The sequence below is a fragment of the Belonocnema kinseyi genome, chromosome 6 (genome assembly GCF_010883055.1).
Source record: "Belonocnema kinseyi isolate 2016_QV_RU_SX_M_011 chromosome 6, B_treatae_v1, whole genome shotgun sequence".
Lineage (NCBI taxonomy): Eukaryota > Metazoa > Arthropoda > Insecta > Hymenoptera > Cynipidae > Belonocnema > Belonocnema kinseyi.
Window position 1 is genome coordinate 44,108,368 of NC_046662.1, and position 24,295 is coordinate 44,132,662.

The 24,295-nt window shown below is 22.3% G+C and overlaps 2 protein-coding genes across 4 annotated transcripts in view; one reads left to right on the forward strand and one right to left on the reverse strand.

Annotated features, from left to right (window-relative positions):
- LOC117174665 (putative tRNA (cytidine(32)/guanosine(34)-2'-O)-methyltransferase) overlaps positions 1-4,557 on the reverse strand; it is a 37,110-nt gene extending 32,553 nt beyond the window's left edge. The window contains exons 1-2 of the mRNA XM_033363955.1: positions 4,299-4,557; positions 1,384-1,453 (exon numbers count right to left, since the gene is read on the reverse strand). Coding sequence (XP_033219846.1) covers positions 1,384-1,453; positions 4,299-4,419 — 191 coding nt within the window. The 5' untranslated portion in view covers positions 4,420-4,557. The remainder of the gene's footprint in view (positions 1-1,383; positions 1,454-4,298) is intronic.
- Positions 1-23,824, forward strand: part of LOC117174666 (YEATS domain-containing protein 4) — a 31,171-nt gene extending 7,347 nt beyond the window's left edge. The window contains exons 1-4 of one of the 3 annotated variants that reach the window (XM_033363957.1): positions 5,561-5,737; positions 12,475-12,756; positions 16,244-16,421; positions 23,234-23,406. In XM_033363957.1, the coding sequence (XP_033219848.1) occupies positions 5,690-5,737; positions 12,475-12,756; positions 16,244-16,421; positions 23,234-23,406 (681 nt within the window). In that variant the 5' untranslated portion in view covers positions 5,561-5,689. Of the gene's footprint in view, positions 1-5,560; positions 5,738-12,474; positions 12,757-16,243; positions 16,422-23,233 lie in introns of those variants that run through there. The other 2 variants (XM_033363956.1, XM_033363958.1) reach the window with 2 other exon arrangements.
- The last annotated feature ends 471 nt before the right edge of the window (positions 23,825-24,295 follow it).

Sequence of the window (24,295 nt, forward strand, 5' to 3'; positions counted from 1 at the left end):
TATTATAAAATAGTTTAAAAAAATACTTGATCAATTTTCGGAAATCTTTTAAAGTTATAAATATTTTTAATCTCTTGAAAACCTCTAACATTCCTAAATGTTTTTTAAACTGACTGGAATTATTCCTGAAATTGTCTAAAAATCTTAAAATCATATCTTCAAATTAATTTTTTTAAATGAAGAACAATTTTATATATTCGACAAATTTTGTATTATCGAGCAACATTTCAAAATCGTTAAAAAATTTAAAAACTTTATTTCACAATCTTCAAAAATTTGCATTTTTATTTTCAGTTTTTTAACCAAATTTGCAATTATTTAATTATTTTTGAAATGTTATCTTCTTAAATGATTCAAATTTTTGATAAAATTTCGAAATAAATTCTGCAAAATTAAAAAAATCCCCTTAAAACCTTAGAAATTCTTTTTTGACAATTTTTGAAACATTTTAATAATATTTTTGAATAAATTTCATAATTCAAAAATCTACATTTTGTTTTGAATTTGTCAAAATCTTTTCAAGCTTAAAATTACTTTTGAATCTTTTCAGAACTTCTAATTTTTTTCTGTAATTATATAATCTTGCAAAATTTAAAAATTATACTTTAAAACTTTCTACAATCATTTTCCAAAAGTTTATCAATCTTTTCAAAAGTTTAAAAATTTTATTTAAATATTTTCCTTAAATTAATTTTTCAAAATAAAGAATCAGTGTAAATTTATTCTGGAACCTTAAAAAAGAATTTAAGTATCTTAAAACGTTTGAAAATTCTGAAAAAGCTTCAAAATTGTATTACAAAATCTTTCTCTCGAAATAATCCAGTTTTACTGAAATTTTTTTAAATCCTGTAAAAATTAAAAATATTGTTTTAAAATCTTCTAGAATATTTTTCTAAATATTTTGAAATCTTCAAATCTTAAAATTTTTCTTTTAAAATAAAACCTACACGATTTTTAAACATTGTTTAATTATTTCCATAATTTAAAAAATGTTAGCAATACAATCCTTTCGAATATTGAAAAAATATTTACAATTAAAATTGTATCTTTATTATTAAATGACCCCTTGACAATTTAAATTTTCTCTGTTAGAAATACATTTTTAAAATCAAAATGTTTCGAGAATTTCGTTCCACCAATTTTATTAGATAGGATTGAATATGCAAGTGTATAATATTTAAATATTAATTTATAAATATGACCATTTTTCATTATTTAAATGGACCGAAACCGCAAACTTAAAAATGGAGGGCAATTTTCAATTTTTCTGAAGTAAAAATCATCGCTACATACACTTAAAAATCTAAATATAGGAATAACTAGTGTTTACAGAATCTTCTAATATCACTTTATTAATTAAAAACACATTAAAAGCAAACTTACTTTAATTTTTTTGCTAAAACTTGACTCCAACTTCCTGGAGCAGCGCATAAATCAACTGCCTTTGTAACTCCTGCAAACAAACAAATTAAAGAAACTTAAAAAATCCTTTAATGTTTTAATTCAGAAAACTCAAAAATCGTAGTTCAAAATTTAAACATTAAAGACAATTCTTTACATAAATTGTTCAAAAATCAAACATTTTCCAATAAAAACCCTTAATGATAGAAAAACAATTTTAATTGAAAATTTTTAAAGAATAGCTGGAAAAATTATTGTTTAAATTATAAAAAACAAATATCCATTCTGACTGAAAATAATTGCAATATTGAGAAAAAAATGGAATTAGAATTTAAACATTCAACATTTTGTCAATTCAAATTTAAATTGTTAAAAATGGTATGCTTTTCAATTAAAATCCTTTAGAGCTAAATTATCAAAATAATTAAACATTGTATAATTTTAAAAAGAAAGCTAAATATTTGAACAATAATTTCAATAGAAATAGGTTCAAATCCTAGCAGAATAAAAGGAAAAGTCAGTACTTTTTTCGTAGTATACTCAGAAAAAATTATATAAAAAAAAATTATTCTACAATTCATTCTTCAATTTAGATAATGGAAAGTGATAAGTGGATGTACATTTTTTATCCAAAAATCTTTCAACTGTTCAATTTATTAAGATTTCAAATTTCAAATTTTGTGGTTGAACGAAATTAATTTTCAAATGTTTATAATGTAAAGAGCTTCCATTTCATGTGTAAATTATTAAGGATTTGAATTAAAAATTATAAACTTCAATTTTTAAAGTTTAAATAATTAAATTAATTTTTCAGTCATTAAGAAATGAATTTTCTACAGAAATGAGGAATCTTTAAAAAATTAATTTTCAACAAAGATCAATTTTCTAGCAAAAAAATTAATAAATTTTCAACAAAATGAATGAAATTTTTAAACAAATCATTAAATTTTTTTTAACCGTTGAAATTTAAATTCAACTAAATATATGAATCTACAATTAAAAGTGCAATTTTTAACCAGAAATGAAACTCTTATATTTTTAGATGAAAAATTAATTTTTACCCAATTTAAAACGAATTTACAACCAAATCAATTTAAAAAAAATTTTTAACAAAATAATTAAATTTGTAACCATTGAAATTAAATTTCAACAAAATACATGAATTTTCAACTTTTTGAAACCAAAAATGGAATAGTAAATTTGTAGTTAAAAATTAATTTTTAACCAACTAAAAATTAATTTTCAACAAAATAATAAAAAATTTTAACCAAAGAAATGAATTTTCAATTATAATGATGAAATTTCATTTTTTTAAATTGAAAAGCATAGTGAATTTGAAACTTAAAAAGGATACATTTTAAGTAAAAAAAATATTCTGAAAAGAAAAAATAAATTTTCAACAAAATAATCAAAGTTTCAACTATTGAAATTTAAATTCAAAGTTAAATTTTTTGTTAAATAAGTAATTGTCAACAGATTAAAAATAAATAAATTTACAACAATATTAATTATAAAAAAAAGAATTTATAACAAAATAATTAAATTTTCAACCAAAGAAAGAAGTTTTCAGCAAAATAGACAAATTTTTAACCATTGAAATTAAATTTCAACAAAATACATGAATTTTCAACATTTTTAAAACCAAAAATGGAATAGTAAATTTGTAGTTAAAAAATTAATTTTTAACCAACTAAAAATTAATTTTCAACAAAATAATAAAAAAATTTAACCATAGAAATGAATTTTCAATTATAATGATGAAATTTCATTTTTTTAAATTGAAAAGCATAGTGAATTTGAAACTTAAAAAAGATCAATTTTAAGTTTAAAAAAAATATTCTGAAAAGAAAAAAAGAATTTTCAACAAAATAGTCGAAGTTTCAACCATTGAAATTTAAATTTAAAGTTAGATTTTTAGTTAAAAAAGTAATTTTCAACAAATTAAAAATTAATTTACAACAAAATTAATTTGAAAGAAATAATTTATAACAAAATAATTAAATTTTTAACCAAAGAAATGAGTTTTCAACAAAATAGTCCAATTTTTAACCATTGAAATTAAATTTCAACAAAATACATGAATTTTCAACATTTTTAAAACCAAAAATGGAATAGTAAATTTGTAGTTAAAAAATTAATTTTTAACCAACTAAAAATTAATTTTCAACAAAATAATAAAAAATTTTAACCAAAGAAATGAATTTTCAATTATGATGATGAAATTTCATTTCTTTTTTAAATTGAACAGCATAGTGAATTTGAAACTTAAAAAAGATGCATTTTGAGTTTAAATAAAATCTATTTTTAACACAAAAAAAAAGAATTTTTAACAAAATAGTCTAAGGGTCAACCAATGAAATTTAAATTCAAAGTTAAATTTTTAGTTACAAAATTAATTTTCAACTAATTAAAAATTAATTTAGAACAAAATAGTTCAATTTCAAACAAAAAGAAAGGTTTCTGAATTAATATCACGAAACTACCAATAAAAAAAAAATAATTTTTATCAAAGTAGTTTCACTTCAACTAAGTAGTTGAATTTTCAATGAAAAATGTAACAGTTGATGTTTACATAAACAGATTTTAATTTGAAGCCAAAAATAGTTCAATTAAACCAAAGAAGACCAATTTTTAACAAAAATTTTGAATAAAATAATAAAATTGTATTTTAATTGCCTATGCTTATTTAAAAATAACTTTCTCGAGCTCAACATTTTTATTTAAATAATTGAGTACAATATTTGCAACAAACATCGTGAATTTTCGTTTTAAAATAAGGTTATAAAAATCAAAATTTAATTTTCCTGTTCATCAAATTTCTAATAAATTCAATTTTTTCATCTAGTTATAGATTTATGAAATCTCTTCGTGTTCGCGTTAATTTAAATAATACGTACCTTCGAAAATATGAAATTTTTCATCAATTTGCAGAAGTTTGAAAGCACTTCGTGCTCTATATCCTTCTTCCTTCGCTTTTCTATAATATATGTCGCGTTTATCTTTCGTTGTTTTACCCATTTTTCGAAACTCGCTTTTTTATTACTCTCAAGCCTAACAATTATTTTTTTAAGTAAACTGATTTACAATTATAATAAATACAAAAGAGAATTCACTTGACGCTTTACGCACTCCATGTACTTTACAAACACGTGTGCCATAACCTCAATTTGACAGTCAACATCAGTATTGCCAATGCACGTTTCCTTGTTTTCGCGTTGCTTCCACTGATAATAAAAAACAAAAACCTGTGAGATGGGGCAAAGATTGGGAACTTTTTAAACTGCGCTTGCGTCGCGCTGACCAGGCACCGCCAATCCGATTGGTCACTGTTTGCGCGCTGAGTTTGAATTATATAAATATTCAGATTTATTATTTATAATAAATAATTTAATTATAATGAAAAAGAGGTTATGAATTCTAAGTTCAGAGAAATAAATCATTCCCAATGATTAATCTCGTCTCTGTCGTGTTTTAAAATTAAAATTTGTTTATTTCCGACAATGTCACTTAAAATAAAATTACTAAAATTACCAAAAATGAATTAGGAACAATTAATTACTGCCCTGATAAATGTTATATCATACATTTTTTAATAACTTCAAGAAGATCTGGATTATAAGACAGTGACACAATTTTCGCTAAATATATAAATAACATTTTTAGTTTGCTGTCTAGATTCTAGAAATTTAAACAAATTTTCTATTGTGTGTACTGTGACTAATTAATTATTGTATAAATATTATAAAATAAATAATATTGTATAAAAATAATCAAATCATATTTATACTATTAAAACTAATATTGCTTCCTTAAAACTAAGACATCTTATTACCTTTTTATTAACAGTTTTAAATCAAACATTTATAATGCTAAATTAAAGAAAAAATCTTTTTTTCCTAACATCGGAATTCATCATGTTTTTTGCATCAAAATCGCATTATTTTTTAATGGGTTACTCCAAAGTTCTAATTTAGGATTAAGAAATTACTTTTGATGCGTTTTTCAATAATTATTACTCATAAATATTAAATCTGAATATTTATATAATTCAAACTCAGCGCGCAAACAGTGACCAATCGGGTGGTCGGCGTCTGGTTGGCGCGACGCAAGCGCAGTGTAAAAAGTTCCCAAGGTGGGAACACTGGGTGGGAATACGTGTTGTTTGTGTTTGTTTGTGTTTGAAGAATCAAAGTTTGGTTTGTGAAGTGAATTCTATTTATCATTCTGATCATTCAAGTTCGATACTTTTTGTGTTAAAGTATGCAAATTTGAATGTAATATCGTAATTATGACAACTACTAATGAATTTGGTCCTGATTCTGGCGGCAGAGTAAAGGTTAGAGAGATATAAAGTTTTATAACCTCAAAATTTTTTGTTCTAAAATATTTTTATATACATTAAGATAAATAACTTTTGATGAATTAGAAAATCTCATTTAATAAAATTACTTATAATGTATGGATAGTTTATAATTACTCTTATGCTTCTTAAAAACGTGATGAGGAATAAGAGTTTGAATTGTCTATCACGAAATTCTTGCATCCTTTATCGTTTTGTTTTGTTTTAGAATAAAAAACTACCAATTTCGATAATTTATCAAATTTAGGCAATTATTTCACGATTAAGAAAATATATATTTATATGATATATGAGAAAAAGCCATCTCTTCGAGTACTTGAAGTTTAACCTCTAACCTCAAAATCTTATTATTTTCTATTTATTTTTCCTTTCATATTTACTCTTTCATATTTTACGCAAGTGAAAATAATTTCATGGGCATTTAATAGTTGAATTTTCAAACAAAAATAATAATTTTCTATCAAAAAGACGAATTTTGAACAAATTAAAAACAGTTTTAACCAATCAATTAAATTTCTAAACTAAAAAAATCAGTTTTCAATGAAAAAGCGAGTCTTCTATATAACAGATGAATTTTCGACCACATGGTTGAATTTTCTGCCAAATTGTTAAATTTCCAAAACAAGAATACAAATTTTCTTCCAATAACAGTTGAATTTTCACCAGTGAAAGATCTTTCAATAAAAAAAAAAAAGAAAAATTTCATCCAAAATTTAGAATGATCCACTAAACACAACGAATTCTGAACGAAATGCATCAATTTGGGACCAATTAGTGGAAATTTCAATCTAAAAAGACGGTATTTCTACAACAAAGTTAATTTTTAATTAAACAGTTGCATTTTTAACCAAGAAGATTATTTTAATACCGAAACACGGAAATTTTGAACAAAATACATACATGTTGAACCAAATATTAGATTTTTTCACCAAAATACGAATTTTGAATAAACTCATGTTGAAAATTCGTCTTTTTTGATTAAATTAAACGTTTTTTTATTAAAAGTTAAACTCGTTTTTGATTGATGTATCAACTAATACATTTTTCGTTAAGAATTTCTCTTTTTTGGAATCGAAATTTAATTACTTCATTGAAATTAAAACTATTTTGTTAAAAATTATTTTTTTTTTGTTCAAGATTAATTATATTGTTTAAAAATGCATACCTTTCATTGAAAAATTAGTTGTTTTATTGGAAATTTGTTTTTTCCTTGGTTAAAACTTTACTTTTTTACTGAATTTTTTTGTGTAGAAATTTTTTTTTAATGAAAACATAACTATTCCAGTTAAATATTAACGGTTCAATTCATTGTGAAAAAATTATCTTCTTCAGTCGAAAATTCGTCTTTCTTGGTGAAATTAATCTTTTTGTTTGAAAATTCATCTTTTTGGTAGAAAAATCAATTTTCTTTGTAAAAATAGAAGTATTATAATTGAATATTCCATCGTTTTAGTTGAAAATTCGTCTCTTTGGTTGAAAATTTATCTTTTTGGTGGAACTTTGATTTTTTAAAGTGATGATTTAATTGATTAACAATTTCTTTTTCAATTGAAGATTCATGTATTTTAGTTGAAAATTCATCAGTTTGGTTGAAAATTATATTTTTTTAAACTGAAAAAGTAACTATTTCAATTGATTATTCCAGCATTATAGTTGAAAATTTTAACTGAAAATTTAATTATTCAATTTTTGGTTGGCAATTTATCTTTTTTAGTTGAAAATTTTTTTATTTCGTTGAAAAATTTGTCTTTGGTTTAAAAGGCTTAAAATGGATCTATTTTAGTTTAATACACAGGATTTTAGTTGAAACTTCAACCCTGGTTTCAAGTATATTTATTTTCGGTGAAAAATTAATATTTTAAACTTTTTTGTTTAAAAATCCTCTGTTTTGATGGGAATTTAATTTTTTCTGTTCAAAGCATAACTACTTGCACTGAATTTTCAGTATAAGAAGATGGAATACAAACTTGTTTGAATTATTATTATTAGAATTTATGGACTTTAAAGACAAATTCAAGAAATGATTTACTATATGTTTTTAATATTATTGGATTATTTAATTAATAGATAAATTTATGTTTTTACCGGGAATTTTGCAAATTTTTAGACGAAAAATTTGTCCAAGTTCGATTTCATTTATTTTTAAGTGTATATTTTTAATTTAAAGAATTTTTCGATGCCGTCTTGAAAACTTAAACAATTAAAACTTAAAAGTATTTGAATTTTAAAATTTTTGATAAAAAGCATTTTTATTTTATCGACTGTAAATATAAATAAGTATATTTTTTAAATGGATATGTACTTTGAGCATTAAAAAGTCACTAATAATTGATTGGGCCAAACGATTCTAAATCCGTTAAAAATTTAAGAATATTGAGATTTTAAAGTGAAAAATTAAAAGGTTTAAATTCGAAAGTCTTAGTCATTAAAAAAATGTAAACGTCTGATTTAAACTTGATAAATTATTAATAATTTTGATGCTAGTTTTTTTATATGTATTTTTCAATTTTAAAAATCAATATTTATAAAACGTTGATTCTGGGCCAGAAGAAAAAAAAATAAAAATAAAAAAGAATAATAAATTTACCTAGTCGAAAACCTTAATTTTAAAATTAAAAATATAAACTTTATAAACTAGGTTAAATTTAAAATTAACTTCATAATAATATATTCGTAATTTAAGGCTTTCATTGCATTTAAGATATTGTTTCAGTCTAATATATTTAATTTTTAACCCATTCAATTTGAAATTTCTTAGTTAAGAAAAAAAAAGAATTATTGAATATTTAGCAATATTTGCCTGTTTATTTAAGACGAGTAAATTGAAATAAAATTGTTAAAATAAAAAATTTGAAACTGAATTATTTGACATAGAAAGCCTGGAATCGTTAAAATTTCGAAGAGATTTTAAACTATGAACTTACAATTTTAATTGTAGTATTTAAAAAATGTTTTGATTGTAAGTGAAATTGTTGAATTTCAATATATAAATAACAGTTGAATATTTATTGTTTGTGTCAAGAATTTGATTAATTTTAAGAGATATTGAGAAGTTTTGGCAAGATTCAGAATTAATTTAAAACTTTAAATGATTTCTAATAATTTAAAGGAAGTACGTTTACCGTAAAAATTCAGCTGTTCGTACTGAAAATTCAGTGCGAATAACCAAAGCATGTATATATTTTTTCTTAATGCAAATTTTTGTAGATTTCAAAAAAAAATAATTAAGAAGCTTTTTAAGAATAGTAAAGGGCTTCAAAAGAGTAAAAACATCTTCAGATTCTCAGGCAAATTTTAAATGATTTTTCATTTTGAAGCATTATTTTAAGAGAATGTTTAAAAAGGCTTTAAAATCTTTACAAAATTGTCAAAAAAGAGTATGAAAGATTTTAAGTGCATTTTTTGAAGTTTGCAGGATTTAAAAAAATTTTAGGAAAAATTCGATAAATATCTTTTCCAATATTCTCTTGAAATAATTTTTTCAAAGTGAAAAATTTTCATTTTTCCTATGAATCTTAAGAAAATTTTTTTATTCTTTTGAAAATTTCACAATTTTGGAAAAGCTTCTACATTTTTTGCTTGAAATCTGCAAAAAAACTGCACTTTATTTTAAGTCAGGCTATATGTATTTGCCTCGAAATTTCGGTACGAATAGCCGAATTTCGTTGGTACACACATTTCGTTTAAATTATTTGAAGTAATTTCAAGTTGTATATTAAATTAATTTCATAAGAGTTCAATTTTTCTTTGTACATCACATTTTTAAACTATTTTTTTTAATTTGCAGGATTTTCTAAAAATTGTAGGAAAATCCAGCTCATTTTAAAAGATATTTAGAAATTCTGAAAACATTTCAAAAATAATTTTAAACTTGAAAAAATGTGAAACAACTTCTGGATTTCTCAAGATTTTGAAGCTTTTCAAGGATGTATAGACTATTTTAAATGAAAATAATTTAAATTTTAATTTAAGAAGAGTTCAATTTAAAAAAAAAATCCATTTTTAATGTTTCTAGCTTAGAATTCCTTAAAATAATATAATTTTGAAAATTTTGAAGTTCATTAATTGATTTTCTTAATTTAGAGCATTGCAAATAATAACATGGATTTATATTTTTTGAACTGAATGTTTAAAATCTAACATTTATAAAAACTAAAAATGCTAAATTTGACAGTTTATCTGCATTTCATTTTAAATTGTCCAAATAAAAAGTTTTTATTTGAATAACCTAATTTTAAGAGAATATTTAAAAAGATTCATAAATATTTACAAAATTGTCAAAAATGAATGTGGCAGATTTGAAATTTTATTTTTTATTTTGCTGAATTAAAAAAAAATTCATTAGCAAAAAATTAAATCAACGTGTTCATGTTTCAAGGTTTTGAAATTAAATTTCGAAGCATTTTAAGGATTTTTAAACTATTTGAAATAAAAATAATTTAACTTTTTATGTGAACAGGGAATTTTCAATTTTTTACAAATTTATAGTTGGAACTGGAATTTATCCAGAATAATAATAATTCTGATTTGGAAGCGGTACTTTTAAAATTTTATCAAATTTCGAGAAAAATTATAATTTGTATTGAAGCAGGGAATTTTAAAATTTAAATAAATTCCGAGCTGGAACAGGGAATTTTTTAAAAGAATGAATTCTAATTCTTATCTGAAACGGGATATTTTGAAGAAAAAAAAAAAAGATGAACATGAACAGGGAATTTTACAGGAAAATTCCAATTCTTAGTCTAAAACGGAGAATTTTCGAAAGGAATTACAATTCTCCATTTTTAACCAATTCTGAGCTGGAATTAGAATTTAAAATGTCTTCAAATGGTGTAATTCTGAACATTTTTAAATTCATTGATTGATTCTTCAATTTAGAGCATTGAAAATTATAACGTATATTTATGTTTTTGGAACTGAATATGAATTTTTGTACACTGCAATTTATAAACGTTTAAAATTTTTAATTTTTATACGCGTAAAGTATTTAGAATTTTAATACAAAATTCTTAAATGAAACAACTTTAAAAGTTTAATTTTCAAAGTTTAAAACTCAAGAGTTTCACTTTGAGTGCTTTCCTTTGCAGTTCAGTTTTTATTACTTCAAATGAAACAATTTATAGATTTAGTGATCGATTTTATCAATTTCATTTCAGATTCTGATTTTTAAGCGTACATTTCAACAGAAAGAATTTCAAAATGCAGTTTCAAAAAGTTGAATAATTAAAAATTAGAAGCGTTTAAAATCGATAGTTTTGGATTAAAAAAAAATTTTTTTGTTAATCAACGGTAAATATAAATTAATTATTGATTTTTCAAATTGAACTGTACTTTAATCGTTAAAAAGTGAATAATAATTGATTTTACAAGACAATTCGGAATCAGTTAATAATTTTAGAATTTGCAGATTGTAACCTTAAAAATTAAGCTTGACAAAATATTTTCAGTTTAAAAATAACTTAAAAATAATATTTATGTATAGTTAAATAAAGGCTTTTATTAAATTTTGAATGTTTTTTTAGTTTAAAGTATTCAGTGCTTGAACCATTCAATTTGGCATTCTTTAATTTAAAGAAAAGATACTCTACTTGCTATTTAAAAATATTTGACTTTTCATTCAAAATCAGTAATTAGAAATAAAATATTCAAAACTAAACTTTGAATGTTACAATTTTAACCCTTCTATTTGAAAATTTTAATTTGCAAGTCAAATTGTTGAATTTTGATTCATAAATAATAAATTAACACCCATTATTCTTTTAAAAATTCCAATAAGTTAAAGAAATATTTAGAACTTTTCAAAGATTTCAAAATTAATTAAAATTTTCAAACGCTCTTATTTAAAACAAAATATAGCTTTTTGCCGATTTAAAACAACAAAAATGATAAGCTTCCTAAGAATTGTGAAAGGCTTCAGAAGAATAAAAAATATTTTCATGAGATTCCTATAGGAAGTTTGAAAATGATTTTTTTATTTTGAAAAATTCAAGTTAAGGGAAAATTTAAAAATATTTACAAAATTAAAAAAAATAAATGTGGAAAATTTTAAGGACATTTTTTTGATTTGACAGCATTATAAAAAAGATAAATGCGAATCATTTTAAAAGATGTTTAAAAGTTCTGAAACAATTTCAAAAATAATTTAAAATTTGAAAAAATATAAAACAACATGTGGATATTTTCAGACTGAAACAAAATTTTGAAGTATTTTAAGGATTTTTAAATTATTTAAAACAAAAAATCTAAAATTTCAATTTAAGAAGTGTTTAGTTTATAAAAAATTTAATCATTCGATTTAAAAAAACTTTTAATTCATCGATTGATTCTTCAATTTAGAGCCCTGCAAATGAAAACGTGGATTTATATTTTTGGAACAGAATCTAAATCTTTGAACTCTACAATTTATAAGTTAAAAATTCTAATTTTTGCAGTTTAACTGCATTTAATGGAACATTGTTTAGTTGAAAAGTGTTAAAAGCTTAAATTTTATACGTGTAACTTATTGAGCATTTGATTTTAAAAGTTTTTTATTGAAATAATTTTAAACTTTGATTTTAAAAATTCAAAAGTTTCACTTTGGGTGCTTTAATTTGCATCTCAGTTTTTATTACTTCAAATGGAAAAATGTTTAGCTTTAGAGTTTTAATTTTTTAAATTGTATAGCCGTGAAAAATTCTTAAGAACCGGGAAAAAAATGGACTTCTTGATTTCAGAGTCTTACTATTGTAAAGCCAATAGTTTATGGAAATGTCTCTCGTTATTTCGGCAAAAAACGAGAGGAAGATGGCCACACACATCAATGGACTGTCTACGTAAAACCTTATAACAACGAGGATATGTCCACTTATGTGAAAAAAGTACATTTCAAGTTACACGAAAGTTACAACAATCCCAATCGATTTGTAACGAAACCTCCGTACGAATTGACGGAAACTGGTTGGGGAGAATTCGAAATAGTTATCAAAATACATTTCCACGACCCAAATGAACGATATGTAAGATATATGAATTAATTATTAAATTAATTTGTAATTCAACAAATATTTCGGATCAATGTAGACACTTTTTAAAAGTACAGACCTCGGACTCATTTGAGAAATTATTGATTAATTATTTATTGATCGCAGGCTTCCCAGTTTTTGCTATTTTTCTTGTTTTTCCACTTAAATTCCAACTGAATTAATAAAAGCCTATAAGAAAATACAATTATGTTTCGTTGGAAATTCATTCTTTTCGGTTGAAGAGACTAACATTAAATTTTTTGTTAAGAATTCATATTTATAAATAAAAATGGTAATATTGCTTTACCATTTCATGGTTTTGTTGAAATTTTAGCAATTTTGATAAAAGTCATATTTCTGGGTTAAAAATTCAACTTCTGGTCGAAAATTCTTTTCTTTTGCTAGAAAACTCAACAATTTAATTTTCATTTTTTTTCCGAGATTAACCATTTTTTAAATATAGCTATTTTGTTGTACATTCCTCTTTATGGTTTGAAAGTCCATCTCTTCGTCTAAAAATATCACCTTTTCGGTTACAAATACAATTTCCTGGTGAAAAATTAATCTCTTTCGAATAAAAATTGTTTTTTTTTTTACATTCTCATTTTTTGGGTTGAAAATTTATTTATTTTTTATAGAAAATTCGTAGTTTCGGCTCAAAAACTCAAAAATTGGGTACACAATTTACTTATTGTGTTGAAAATTGATGTATTTTGTCGTTTTTTTTGGGTAGATAATCCAGTTTTTAAATTAATAATTAATAATTTGATAATTAATAATTTTTAGGTTGAAAATTCAACTCCGTAGTTGAAAGTTGAACTAATATAATTATGTTTAGTTGAAAAGTCGTGTTTTTTGTTGTAAAAAGGTAATTTGAAAAATAAAAATTGGATCTTTTTGTAAAAAATTCAACTGTTTTATTAAAAAATCATAGTTTTGACTAAAAATGCAAAAATTTGTTAAAAAAATTTAATTATTTGCTATAAAATTTAACTATTTTGTAGAAAATTTGTTTATTTTTTTTTTATGACATTTTTTTCTTCTCAATGAAAATTTAACTCATTCATTTTTTTGTGTGTAAAAATTGATATTTCTTTGTTTTTTTTTTAAATTAAACTAATTAGTTTAACCATTTTTTAAATGAAAAAAAAAAAAATTAAATGAAGAATATTTCAATAGAACTTGGACTAAAATCTCATCCATTGTTCAAAGTATTTAGTAGAAAATTTATGAAATTTATTATAAATTCAACCTTTTTTGGTAGAAAATTGATTTATTTTTTGTTAATTATCAAGTATTTTCTTGAAAATTCATCTCTTTTAATTAAATTCGATGACTTTTATGTTTTATTAAAACCTTTTTTGTTGGAATATCAACTATTACTATTAAAAATTAATTTCTTACACTGAAAATTTAACTATTTTATTGAAGAACCAACTTATTGGTTTCAAATTAACATTTTTGTTGGAAGTTCGTACTCCCGGGTTGAAAATTCAACTGTTTTGTAGCAAATCTTTGCGCTTTGGAATGAAAATTCAAGAATTTTATATAAAATTCAATTTGTTTATAGAAAATTAGTTGTTTTTTTTTTTTTGCTGAAAACTAATTCTACTCAATGAAAATGTTACTAATCTACTTTTGGTTAAAAATTGATATCTTTTTGAGTTAAAAATTCAACTATTTAGTTTAAAAAATTTAGAAACGAAAAAATATAAACAAAAAATTAGTCAAATAAAATTTCGACTAACATCACATCCACAACTCAAAGTACTGATTTGAAAATGTGTGTAATTTTTTGTTAAAAATGTGTGTTTCTTGCTAGAAAATTAATCTATTTGGTTAAAATTTTATGTATTTTGTTGAAAATTCATTTTTTGTTTGTTTGAAAATGAGACTGTTTTATAATTTTTTAAATAATTGAACTCTATTAAAAAATTATTTTTTTGTTTAAAGATCCATATTTTTGGTTAAAAATGGATCTATTCCATTTGAATTGTTCAATCTGCAGTTTAAGAAAATTAATTGTGAACAAAAAGAAAAACGAATTTTCAGCAAAACACATTAATTTTCAACCAGACAGTTGAATTTTTAACCAAAAAGGTGATATTTCTAAAGGAAAAGATGAATTTTCGAACTAAAAAGATGAATGTTAAACAAAATACTTAAATCTTTAAGAAAGAAAATGTGTTAAACAGTAATGCAAAAAATTTTCATTCAAACTGAAAAAATTTCAAACAAAAAATACTGAAAAAAAAATCAATTTTATTTCGGTTTTCAAGAAAATTTGGAATATTTTGAGTCAATTTTTTACATTTTAAATAACTTTTCAAAACTTTAAGAAAAATTCCAGTGAGTTAAACATATTTTCAAGAATTTAAGAGATATTGTATAGATTAAAAATATTTTATAACTTTGAAGCATTTGCGAACATTCATAAAATATGGTTTAATTCTGCAAAACTTCAAGAAGTCATAAATATATTTCAAAAGGGCTCGAATTTTTCCTATTATTTTGTAAAATCCTGTAAAATATATATTTTTTAAATCTAGATTTTTTGTTGACCTATCTGAAATATTCAAAAATCTTTTCTAATTTTCTTTAAATTCCTAGGAAATATTGGAAGATTTTGAGATAATTTTTTTACATTTTGAATTATTTTTGAAAATTTCAAGAAAAATTCGATTAATTTAAACCTATTTTTAGGACTTTACGAGGTTTTGCATAAATTAAAAATATTTTAAACCTTGGAGCATTTCCGCAAATTTATCGAATATTGATTATTTCTTCCAAACTTCAAAAAAACCTGAATATTTTTTCAAAAGTCTCAAATTTTACATAATAAAATTGTTAAAATCCTGTAAAATAAAATATATATTTTTTAATCTTCTACATTCTTTTTTTTAAACAACTGAAATATATAAAAGTCTTTCCTAATTGTCTCACGAAAATTATAAAATATATATTTACATAATTCTTAAAAAAACTATTAATACTTCTTTCCTCGAAAGTAATTTCAGGATTTGTGTAACTAAAAAAATATTTAAAAAAGCAAGATATTAATTTCAGAAAGAATATAAGTGCTTAGAAAAATAAAAAAGTAGAATAGCTATCAGAAAACTGAGTAAATGATCAAAATGAGTACAAAGGTAAGTGTGTGCATACAACAGTCTAGTATAAATAAAAATATAAAAATAAATATTTGAAATAAGAAAATGAATCCCTGACAAAAAATAATAGTAGACTTTTAAACCTAAAATAATGAATTTTCATTTTTTTTAAATATATGAAACAGAAAAAAGACTGTGAAGCGTACGATAAATAAATAGGAACTTTTATAGACCAAATAATAACATTTTTAATAAACATTGAAGTTTATTTTTAATGGCCGAAAAATTTTGTGGCACTATTTACAATATTTTTAATCTCTAAAGTGAATCCGTTGGCTGAAAGTACTAAGATTTATTTTGAATTCGTATTGCAGGTGACGATCTATCATGTTCTAAAATTATTTCAAAATCCCGATAATCAAATGGGGAAAAAGAGCCTAGTTTCTGAATTTTATGAGGAAATTGTGTTTCAAGACCCAACAGCTCTAATGCAACATTTGTTGACTTCAACCAAGCCCCTAACTATGGGGCCTTGGCGCCACGAGACTGATTGTACGTATTTATTTTAATTAAATATTATTTTATTTTTATTTTCTTACCTAGAACAGTAAATAAAACAGGAAAACCTGAAATTGTCAGGGAACTTTTTTTTTTAATCAAACAATTTTTTTGAAAGCGTTATAATTCTTATAAATACAATACAAATTTGAATAACAATGATTCTTTATTTCTAAAGGAAGCTTTATATTACCTTATTTAATTTTTTTTTAATACTTTCTTTTTTTTTAGTTTTAAATTAATTTTAAATATACAATTTAGTTTGAAATTCACGTATATTGTTGAAAATTCGTTCTTTTTGGTAGAAAATTCCATTTTTTGCTTGAAAAGTCAACAGTTTGTTTACAATTTTTTCTTTCTCTCCCTTGACTGAACAATCTTCTGTAGTTGAAAATTCAACTCATTTTAAAGAGTCGGCTTTGTGGTTGAATTCAATAGTTTTATATAATTTAATTTTTTAATTGGAATATTAACTTCTACATTTTCCGTGCAGAATTCATCTTTTTTAGAATGGAAATCTAATTACTAATTTATCCTAATTGAAACTTCACCTATTTTTTTTAATGAGATATTATGTTGACAATTTTTTTTTTTTTTTTGAAATTTCTTTTTAAATTAAAAATATAATAATTCCAGTTGAATGTTATATAATTTTAGTTAGAAATTCGTTTCTTTTCTGGTAAAAATTAGTCTTCTTGATTGAAAATTCATCTTTTTGGTTGAAAATTCAATTATTCGAGTTAAATATTCATCATTTTGGTTTACAATTCAGTTATTCCAGTTGAAGATGAACCATTTTATTTGCAAATTTATCTTTGCTTGAACATTAATTTTTTTTATTAAAAATTTAATTATTCGATTTTTCGTTGTCAGTTTATCTTTCTTAATTCAGAATTTATTGTATTTCGTCTTGGTTGAAAACTCAATTATTCCAGTTAAAGATTAATCATTTTATTTGAAATTCATCGTTTGAATTTAAATTTAAACTATTCCAGTTGAAGTTTAATCATTTTAGTGGAAAATTCAACTATTTCGTACATTTTTTTCAGTTTAAAATTCAACTATTTGGTTGAAATACTTGAAAATATTTGAAAATACTTTGTTAAAAAGTTGTCTTTTTGGTTAGAAAATTAATCTTTTTATTTGAAAATTAATTTTTTTGTTTGATAATTAACCTTTGTGTTTTAAACTAAAACAACTTAATTGAACATTAATCTCTTTTGTTATAAATTAATCTTTCTGGTTTAAAATTGATCTACTTTTATTTAAAGGTATATCAGTTTAGTTGAAAATGCATCACTTTAGTTGATCTTTTTTTTGTGAAAAATATATTTTCTTCCATTAAAAATTTAACTATGAATAATTAATAATAATAATAAATTAATCATCTGTTTTAATTAAGAATTGATGAATTTTGAATAAAATTCGTCCTTTTTGCTGCAATTTAATCTTATTGCTTGAAAATTTAACTATTTCTGTTAAAGATTCAGCATTTTAGTTGAAAATTCATCTTTTTGGCTTAAGATTCAACTATTCCAGCTTAAGATTCATCATTTTAGTAGAAACTTTCATCTATTTGGTTGAAAATTTGTCTTTTTAGTTGAAAAGTCACGTATTTTGTTGAAAAATCGTCTCTTTCAGTTGAAAATTCAACAATTTTAGTTTGAAGATTCATCATTTTATTTAAAAATGAAACTATTTGGTTCAATATGTGTCTTTTTAGTTGAAAATTCAACAATTTCGTTGAAATATTATGTATTTTATTAAAAAATCGTATTTTTGGTAAAAAATTAATCTTCTTTCTGAAAATTAAATTTATTGTTTGAAAATTCATATTTGTAGTTGATAATTCAACTATTTGCTTGAGAATTAATTTTTTTCTTGTTGAGAAATCGCCATTTGAGTTGAAAATTCATCTATTTCATTTCGAATTTTGTTTTTGTGAACAATTTTTTTTTTTTTTACTGATAATTAAAATATTACACGGGTGGTTGAAAATTAAAGTTGAAGATTCAGCATATCTTAATTTGAAATGCTCCTTTTTGGTTTAAAATTTCACTATTCCAGTTGAAGATTCAGTATTTTAGTTTGAAATTTATCAGTTATTTTATGCACCAAACAATTGAATTTTATGTAAAATTGATGAATTTTTAACCCGAGGATATGAATTATTAACAAAAAAGTATATTCGCAACAAATTACCAAATTTATCTTTTTGGCTTAAAAATCAACTATTCGTGATGAAGATTTATTTTGTTGGAAATTCAACTATTTGTTTGCAAAATTGCCTTTTTAGTTGAAAATTCACGTATTTTGTTGAAACATCGTCTCTTTTGGTAGAAGCTTAATATTTTTATTTGAAAAATAATTATCTTCTTTAAAAATTCATATTTTTGGTTAAAAATTATTTTAAAAATTTATCACATTTAAAAAAATGTAAAAATAAAGAAAAAAACTAATTTTTTAACAAAACAGTTATTTTTTTTTACAAAAATATTTCAATTTTATACAAAATTGTGGAATTTTCAACACGAGAATATAAATTATCAACGAAAAATGTTATTCACAACCAATTGCATATTTGAATTCTAAACAAAATAGTTCAATTTACAGTTAAAACAAATAATTTTGAACAAAAAACGAATTTTCAGCAAAATAAATCAATTTTGTTTGAAAATTCAACTATTCGGTTAAAAAATGGTCTTTTTAGTTTAAAATTCACGTATTTTGTTGAAAAATCATCTCTTTTGGTAGAAACTTAATATTTTAGTTGAAAAATAATTTTTTTGTTTGAAAATTCATCTTTTCGGTTGAAAATTCAAATATTTCACTTAAATATTTATCATTTTAGTTGAGAATACATCTATTTGGCTTAAAAGTAAACTATTCCAGTTTAAGATTTATCACATTTTTTTAATATAACAATAAAAAAAACTAATTTTTTACAAAACAGTTATTTTTTTACCAGATAATTGAATTTTATACAAAATTGTTGAATTTTCAACACGAGAATTTAAATTATCAACGAAAAATGTTATTCACAACCAATTGCATATTTGAATTCTAAACAAAATGGTTCAATTTGCAGTTAAAAAAATTTAATTTGGACAAAAAAACGAATTTCCAGCAAAATAAATCAATTTTGTTTAAAAATTCAACCATTACAGTTAACATTTCAGCATTTTAGTAAAAAATGTATCTTTTGACTTAAAGATTAACTATTCCTTATGAAGATGCATTATTTTGTTGAAAATTCAACTATTTTGTTGAGAAATTGTCTTTTTAGTTAAAAATTCACGTATTTTGTTGAAAAATCGTCTCTTTTGGTAGAAACTTAATCTTTTTATTTGAAATATAATTTTCTTCTTTAAAAATTCATATTTTTTGTTAAAAATCCAAATATCCCACTCAAATATTTATCATTTTAGTTGAAAATGAATCTTTTGGCTTAAAATTCAACTATTCCAGTTGAAAATTCTTCATTTGATTTGAAAATTCTACTATTTTGTTCAATATTTTCCTTTCTAGTTGAAAACTCAACTATTTCGGTGAAGTATTATGTACCTATTTTTAATAAAAAAATCTTCATTTTGGTAAAAAATTAATCTTTTTTCTAAAAATTAAATTTTTTGTTTGAAAATTCATGTATGTAGTTGATAATTAAACTATTTGCTTGAGGCTTCATATATTTTGTTGAGAAATCATTTTAATCGAATATTCATCTATTTCAATTGGAATTTTGTTTTCACTGAAAATTAAACTATTACTTGTGTAGTTGAAAATGTATCTTTTCTAATTAAGAATTTATATATTTTGATGAAAATTCGTTTGTTTTTTTTGGTAGAAATTAATCTTATTTGTTTTGAAAATTCCAGTTCAAGATTTAGCATTTTAGTTAAAAATTCTTCTTTTTGATTGAAAATTCTTCTATTTAAGTTGAAGATTCGCCATTTTTGTTTAAAATTTATCACTTTTTTGAAAGTTTGGTTGGAAATAAAACTATTTAGTTGAAAGTTAAACTCTTTTGTTAAAAATATATCTTTTTGTTTAAAATTCGTCTATTTCAGTTAAAGATTCATTTAGATGAACTTTAGTTGATAATTTTTTTTTACCAAAAACGTAACTATGAGATTTTTGTTTGAAAACTGCTCTATTTTAGTTCAAATTTCAACTATTTGCTTCAGAATTTATGTATTTTGTTGAAAAATCGCCATTTTAGTTGAAAATTCATCTATTTCAGTTGGAACTTTTTCTGTATTAAATTTTAATGTTTTTTAACTGAAAGTTAAACCATTACATGCATGGTTGAAAATTTATCTTTGCTAATTAATAATTTATTTATATATTTTGATGAAAATTTTTTTTTAGTAGCGATTGGATTTAGTTAGCGGTTGGAAATTCTAGTTAAAGAATCAGAATTGTGGAATTTTCAACCCGAGAATATGAATTATCAACAAAAAAGTTTATTTACATCAAATTAGTTGAATTTTAAACAAAATAGTTCAATCTGCAATTTTAACTATCTGGTTAACAAATTATATCTCTGATTGAAAATTCAAGTATTTGGTTCAATATTTTCATTTCTAACTAAAAACTCGACTACTTCGTTAAAATATTATTATTTTGTGAAAAAATCGTATTTTTGTTAAAAAATTAATCTTTTTTCTGAAAATTAAATTTCCTGTTTGAAAATTAATATTTGTAGTTGATAATTCAACTATTTGCTTGAGAATTCATGTCTTTTTTTTAGAAATCGTAATTTTTGTCCAAAATTTATCTATTTCATTTGGATTTTTTTTGTGAACAATTCTTATTTTTAATGAAAATTAAACTATTAAATGTGTGGTTAAAAATTTAAATTGATGATTCGGCATATCTTAATTAAAAATGGTCCTTTTTTATTTAAAATTACACTATTCCAGTTGATGATTCACTATTTTAGTTTAAAATTTATCACAGTTATTTTTTGTACCAAATAATTGAATTTTATGTAAAATTGATGAATTTTCAACCCGAGAATATGAATTAACAAAAAAGTTTATTTACAGCCAATTGCATATTTGATTTCTAAACAAAATAGTTCAATTCACAGTTGAAACACTTAATTTTGAACAAAAAAAAAACGAATTTTTAGCACAAATATATCAATTTTTGTTGAAAATTCAACTATTCCAGTTCAAGATTAAGCATTTTAGTTATAAATTTATCTTTTTGGCTGAAAATTCAACTGTTCCTGCTGGTTGAAAAATTGTCTTTTTAGTTAAAAATTCACGTATTTGGTTAAAAACTCGTTTCTCTTGGTAGAAACTTAATCTTTTTATTTGAAAAATAATTTTCTTCTTTGAAAATTCATCTTTTCGGTTAAAAATTAATCTATTGGGCCTAAAAGTAAACTATTTCAGTTAAAGATTCACTATTTTATGTTAAAATTGATCAAATTTATTTAAAAAATGTAACAATAAAGAAAAAAACTAATTTTTTACAAAACACTTATTTTTTGTACCAAATAATTGAATTTTATACAACAATTTTGAATTTTCAACTCGAGAATATGAATTATCAACAAAAAAGTTTATTCACAACCAATTAAATATTTAGTTTCTAAACAAAATAGTTCAATTTGCAGTTTAAACAAAATTAATTTTGAATAAAAAACGACGAATTTTCAGCAAAATGAACCAATTTTGATTGAAAATTCAACTATTACAGTTAAAGATTCAACATTTAGTTGAAAATTAATTTTTTGGGCTTAAAAATCAACTATTCCTGATGAAGATTCATTAATTTGTTGAAAATTCAACTATTTGGTTTTGAAAAATTCACATATTTTGTTGAAAAATCGTCTCTTGGTAGAAAATTAATCTTTTTATTTGAAAAATAATTTTCTTGTTTGAAAATTTAAATATTTATAATTTTAGCTGAAAATGAATCTTTTTGGCTTAAAATTCAACTATTTGAGTTGAAGATTCTTCATTTTATTTAAAAATTCAACTATTTTGTTCAACATTTGCCTTTTAAGTTGAAAACTCGTAATTATTTGCTTAAGATTTCATGTATTTTGTTGAGAAATCATTTTAGTCGAATATTCATCTATTTCAATTGGAATTTTTTTACTGCAAATTAAACTATGCCATGTGTGGTTGAAAATTTATCTTTTCTATTTAATAATTTATATATTTTGATGAAAATTCGTTTTTTTTTTTGTAGAGATTAATCTTATTGGTTTTGAAAATTTCAGTTAAAGATTTAGCATTTTAGTAGAAAATTCACCTGTTTGGTTGGAAATAAAACTAATTGGTTGAAAGTTGAACTTTTTGTTAAAAATGCATCCTCTTTGCTTAAAATTCACCTATATTAGCTGAAGATTCATTATTTTAATTGAATATATATATATTTTTTTTAACTAATAATTTAACTATTACATTTTTGTTCGAAACTGTTCTTTTTCAGTTCAAAGTTCAACTTTTTGGTTGAAAATTGATTTCTTTGTTTTTTTAAAATTGAACTATTTGGTTAAAATTGAATTTATCGTGTTAAAAATGCAGTATTTTCACTTTAGAAGTTAGAAATTTGAAGCACTTTAATTAATTTTAATTTTTAATTAATTTTGCCTAAATATGCACTCAACTCAAAGTGTAAGAAGATGAAATAAAAATTTGTTAAAAAAAGAATATACCTGTAAAAATCCTGGAATTGTCAGGGAATTTTTTCCAGGCTTTAAGTGGACACCCCGTGATTTCAATAAAATATTTAATTTTTATTTTCTTACCTAGGAGAGTAAATAAAATATCTTTCGACTGTTGCAGTTGAGGCCAAGAAAGAATCGGCTCTGAAAGCCATAATGGAAGCCAGAAATAAAGTCAGGTCCGAAGTTGGAGAACTAAAGGAAAAATTAACACTAGCGAGAGAAACAATTGCAAAATTCAAGGAAGAAATTGCCAAAGTCTCAAAATCCAGTGGCGGCATTTCAGTCTCTTAGCACAGAACTTTTCCATTTTTAGGATTTTCAATAATAAGTTTGCTTTTATATAAAAAAGACGACGTAAGAAATGACAAGCACGATCATTTTCTACCTTTATATTAAAAGTAAATCAGAATATCAGAATCATATTATTTATACATAGAAATTTCTTGAAGGATATTCGCCATAATGTTAAATCTAAAAAGTATATAAACCTGCAACAGTCTTTATTACGATTCACAATTTGTGATCTTTCCACATCCATAAACATATTTTTATATAAATAAAAATAACAATGAGATTTGCAGTATTATAATACAGATTCCCCTAAAATGGTTTTATGTAACAATAAGAATTATGTGTGTATGTGTATATCGCTTAGGTTAAGTTTTGTACAGCTGGACTCTTGATTACATTTAAAACAGTCAAATTACAATTGAATTTCTTTCTTTGTTATTTTCCGTTTTAAAAATGTTACCTTTCTACCGAGTTGTTGTGACTTGTGACGAATGGCAAACTGTATCAAAAACATGCAGATTTCAATCATTCAGATTTATCCGTATTATTAATTATTCACAGGGTGGCCGCTGGACCGGGAAATGACAGTGAATTTATTTTTTTACAGGGAATTTTGCAAATTTTTAGGAAAAAAATTGGTCCAAATTAGATTTTAATTGGGTTTTAAATAATTAATTAAAGATTGTCCATTTTTAAGGGTACATTTTAATTTAAAGAATTTAAAACGCCGTTTTTAAGACTTAAACCATTAAAAATTGAGTCTTTAAAATCGAAGATTTTTGATTTAAAAAAAAAAAAACATTTTTGATTGATCAATTGTCAATATAAATTTTTTTTTAAATTGAATTATACTTAAAAATTGTTAAAGTGAATAATAATTTAGATTACA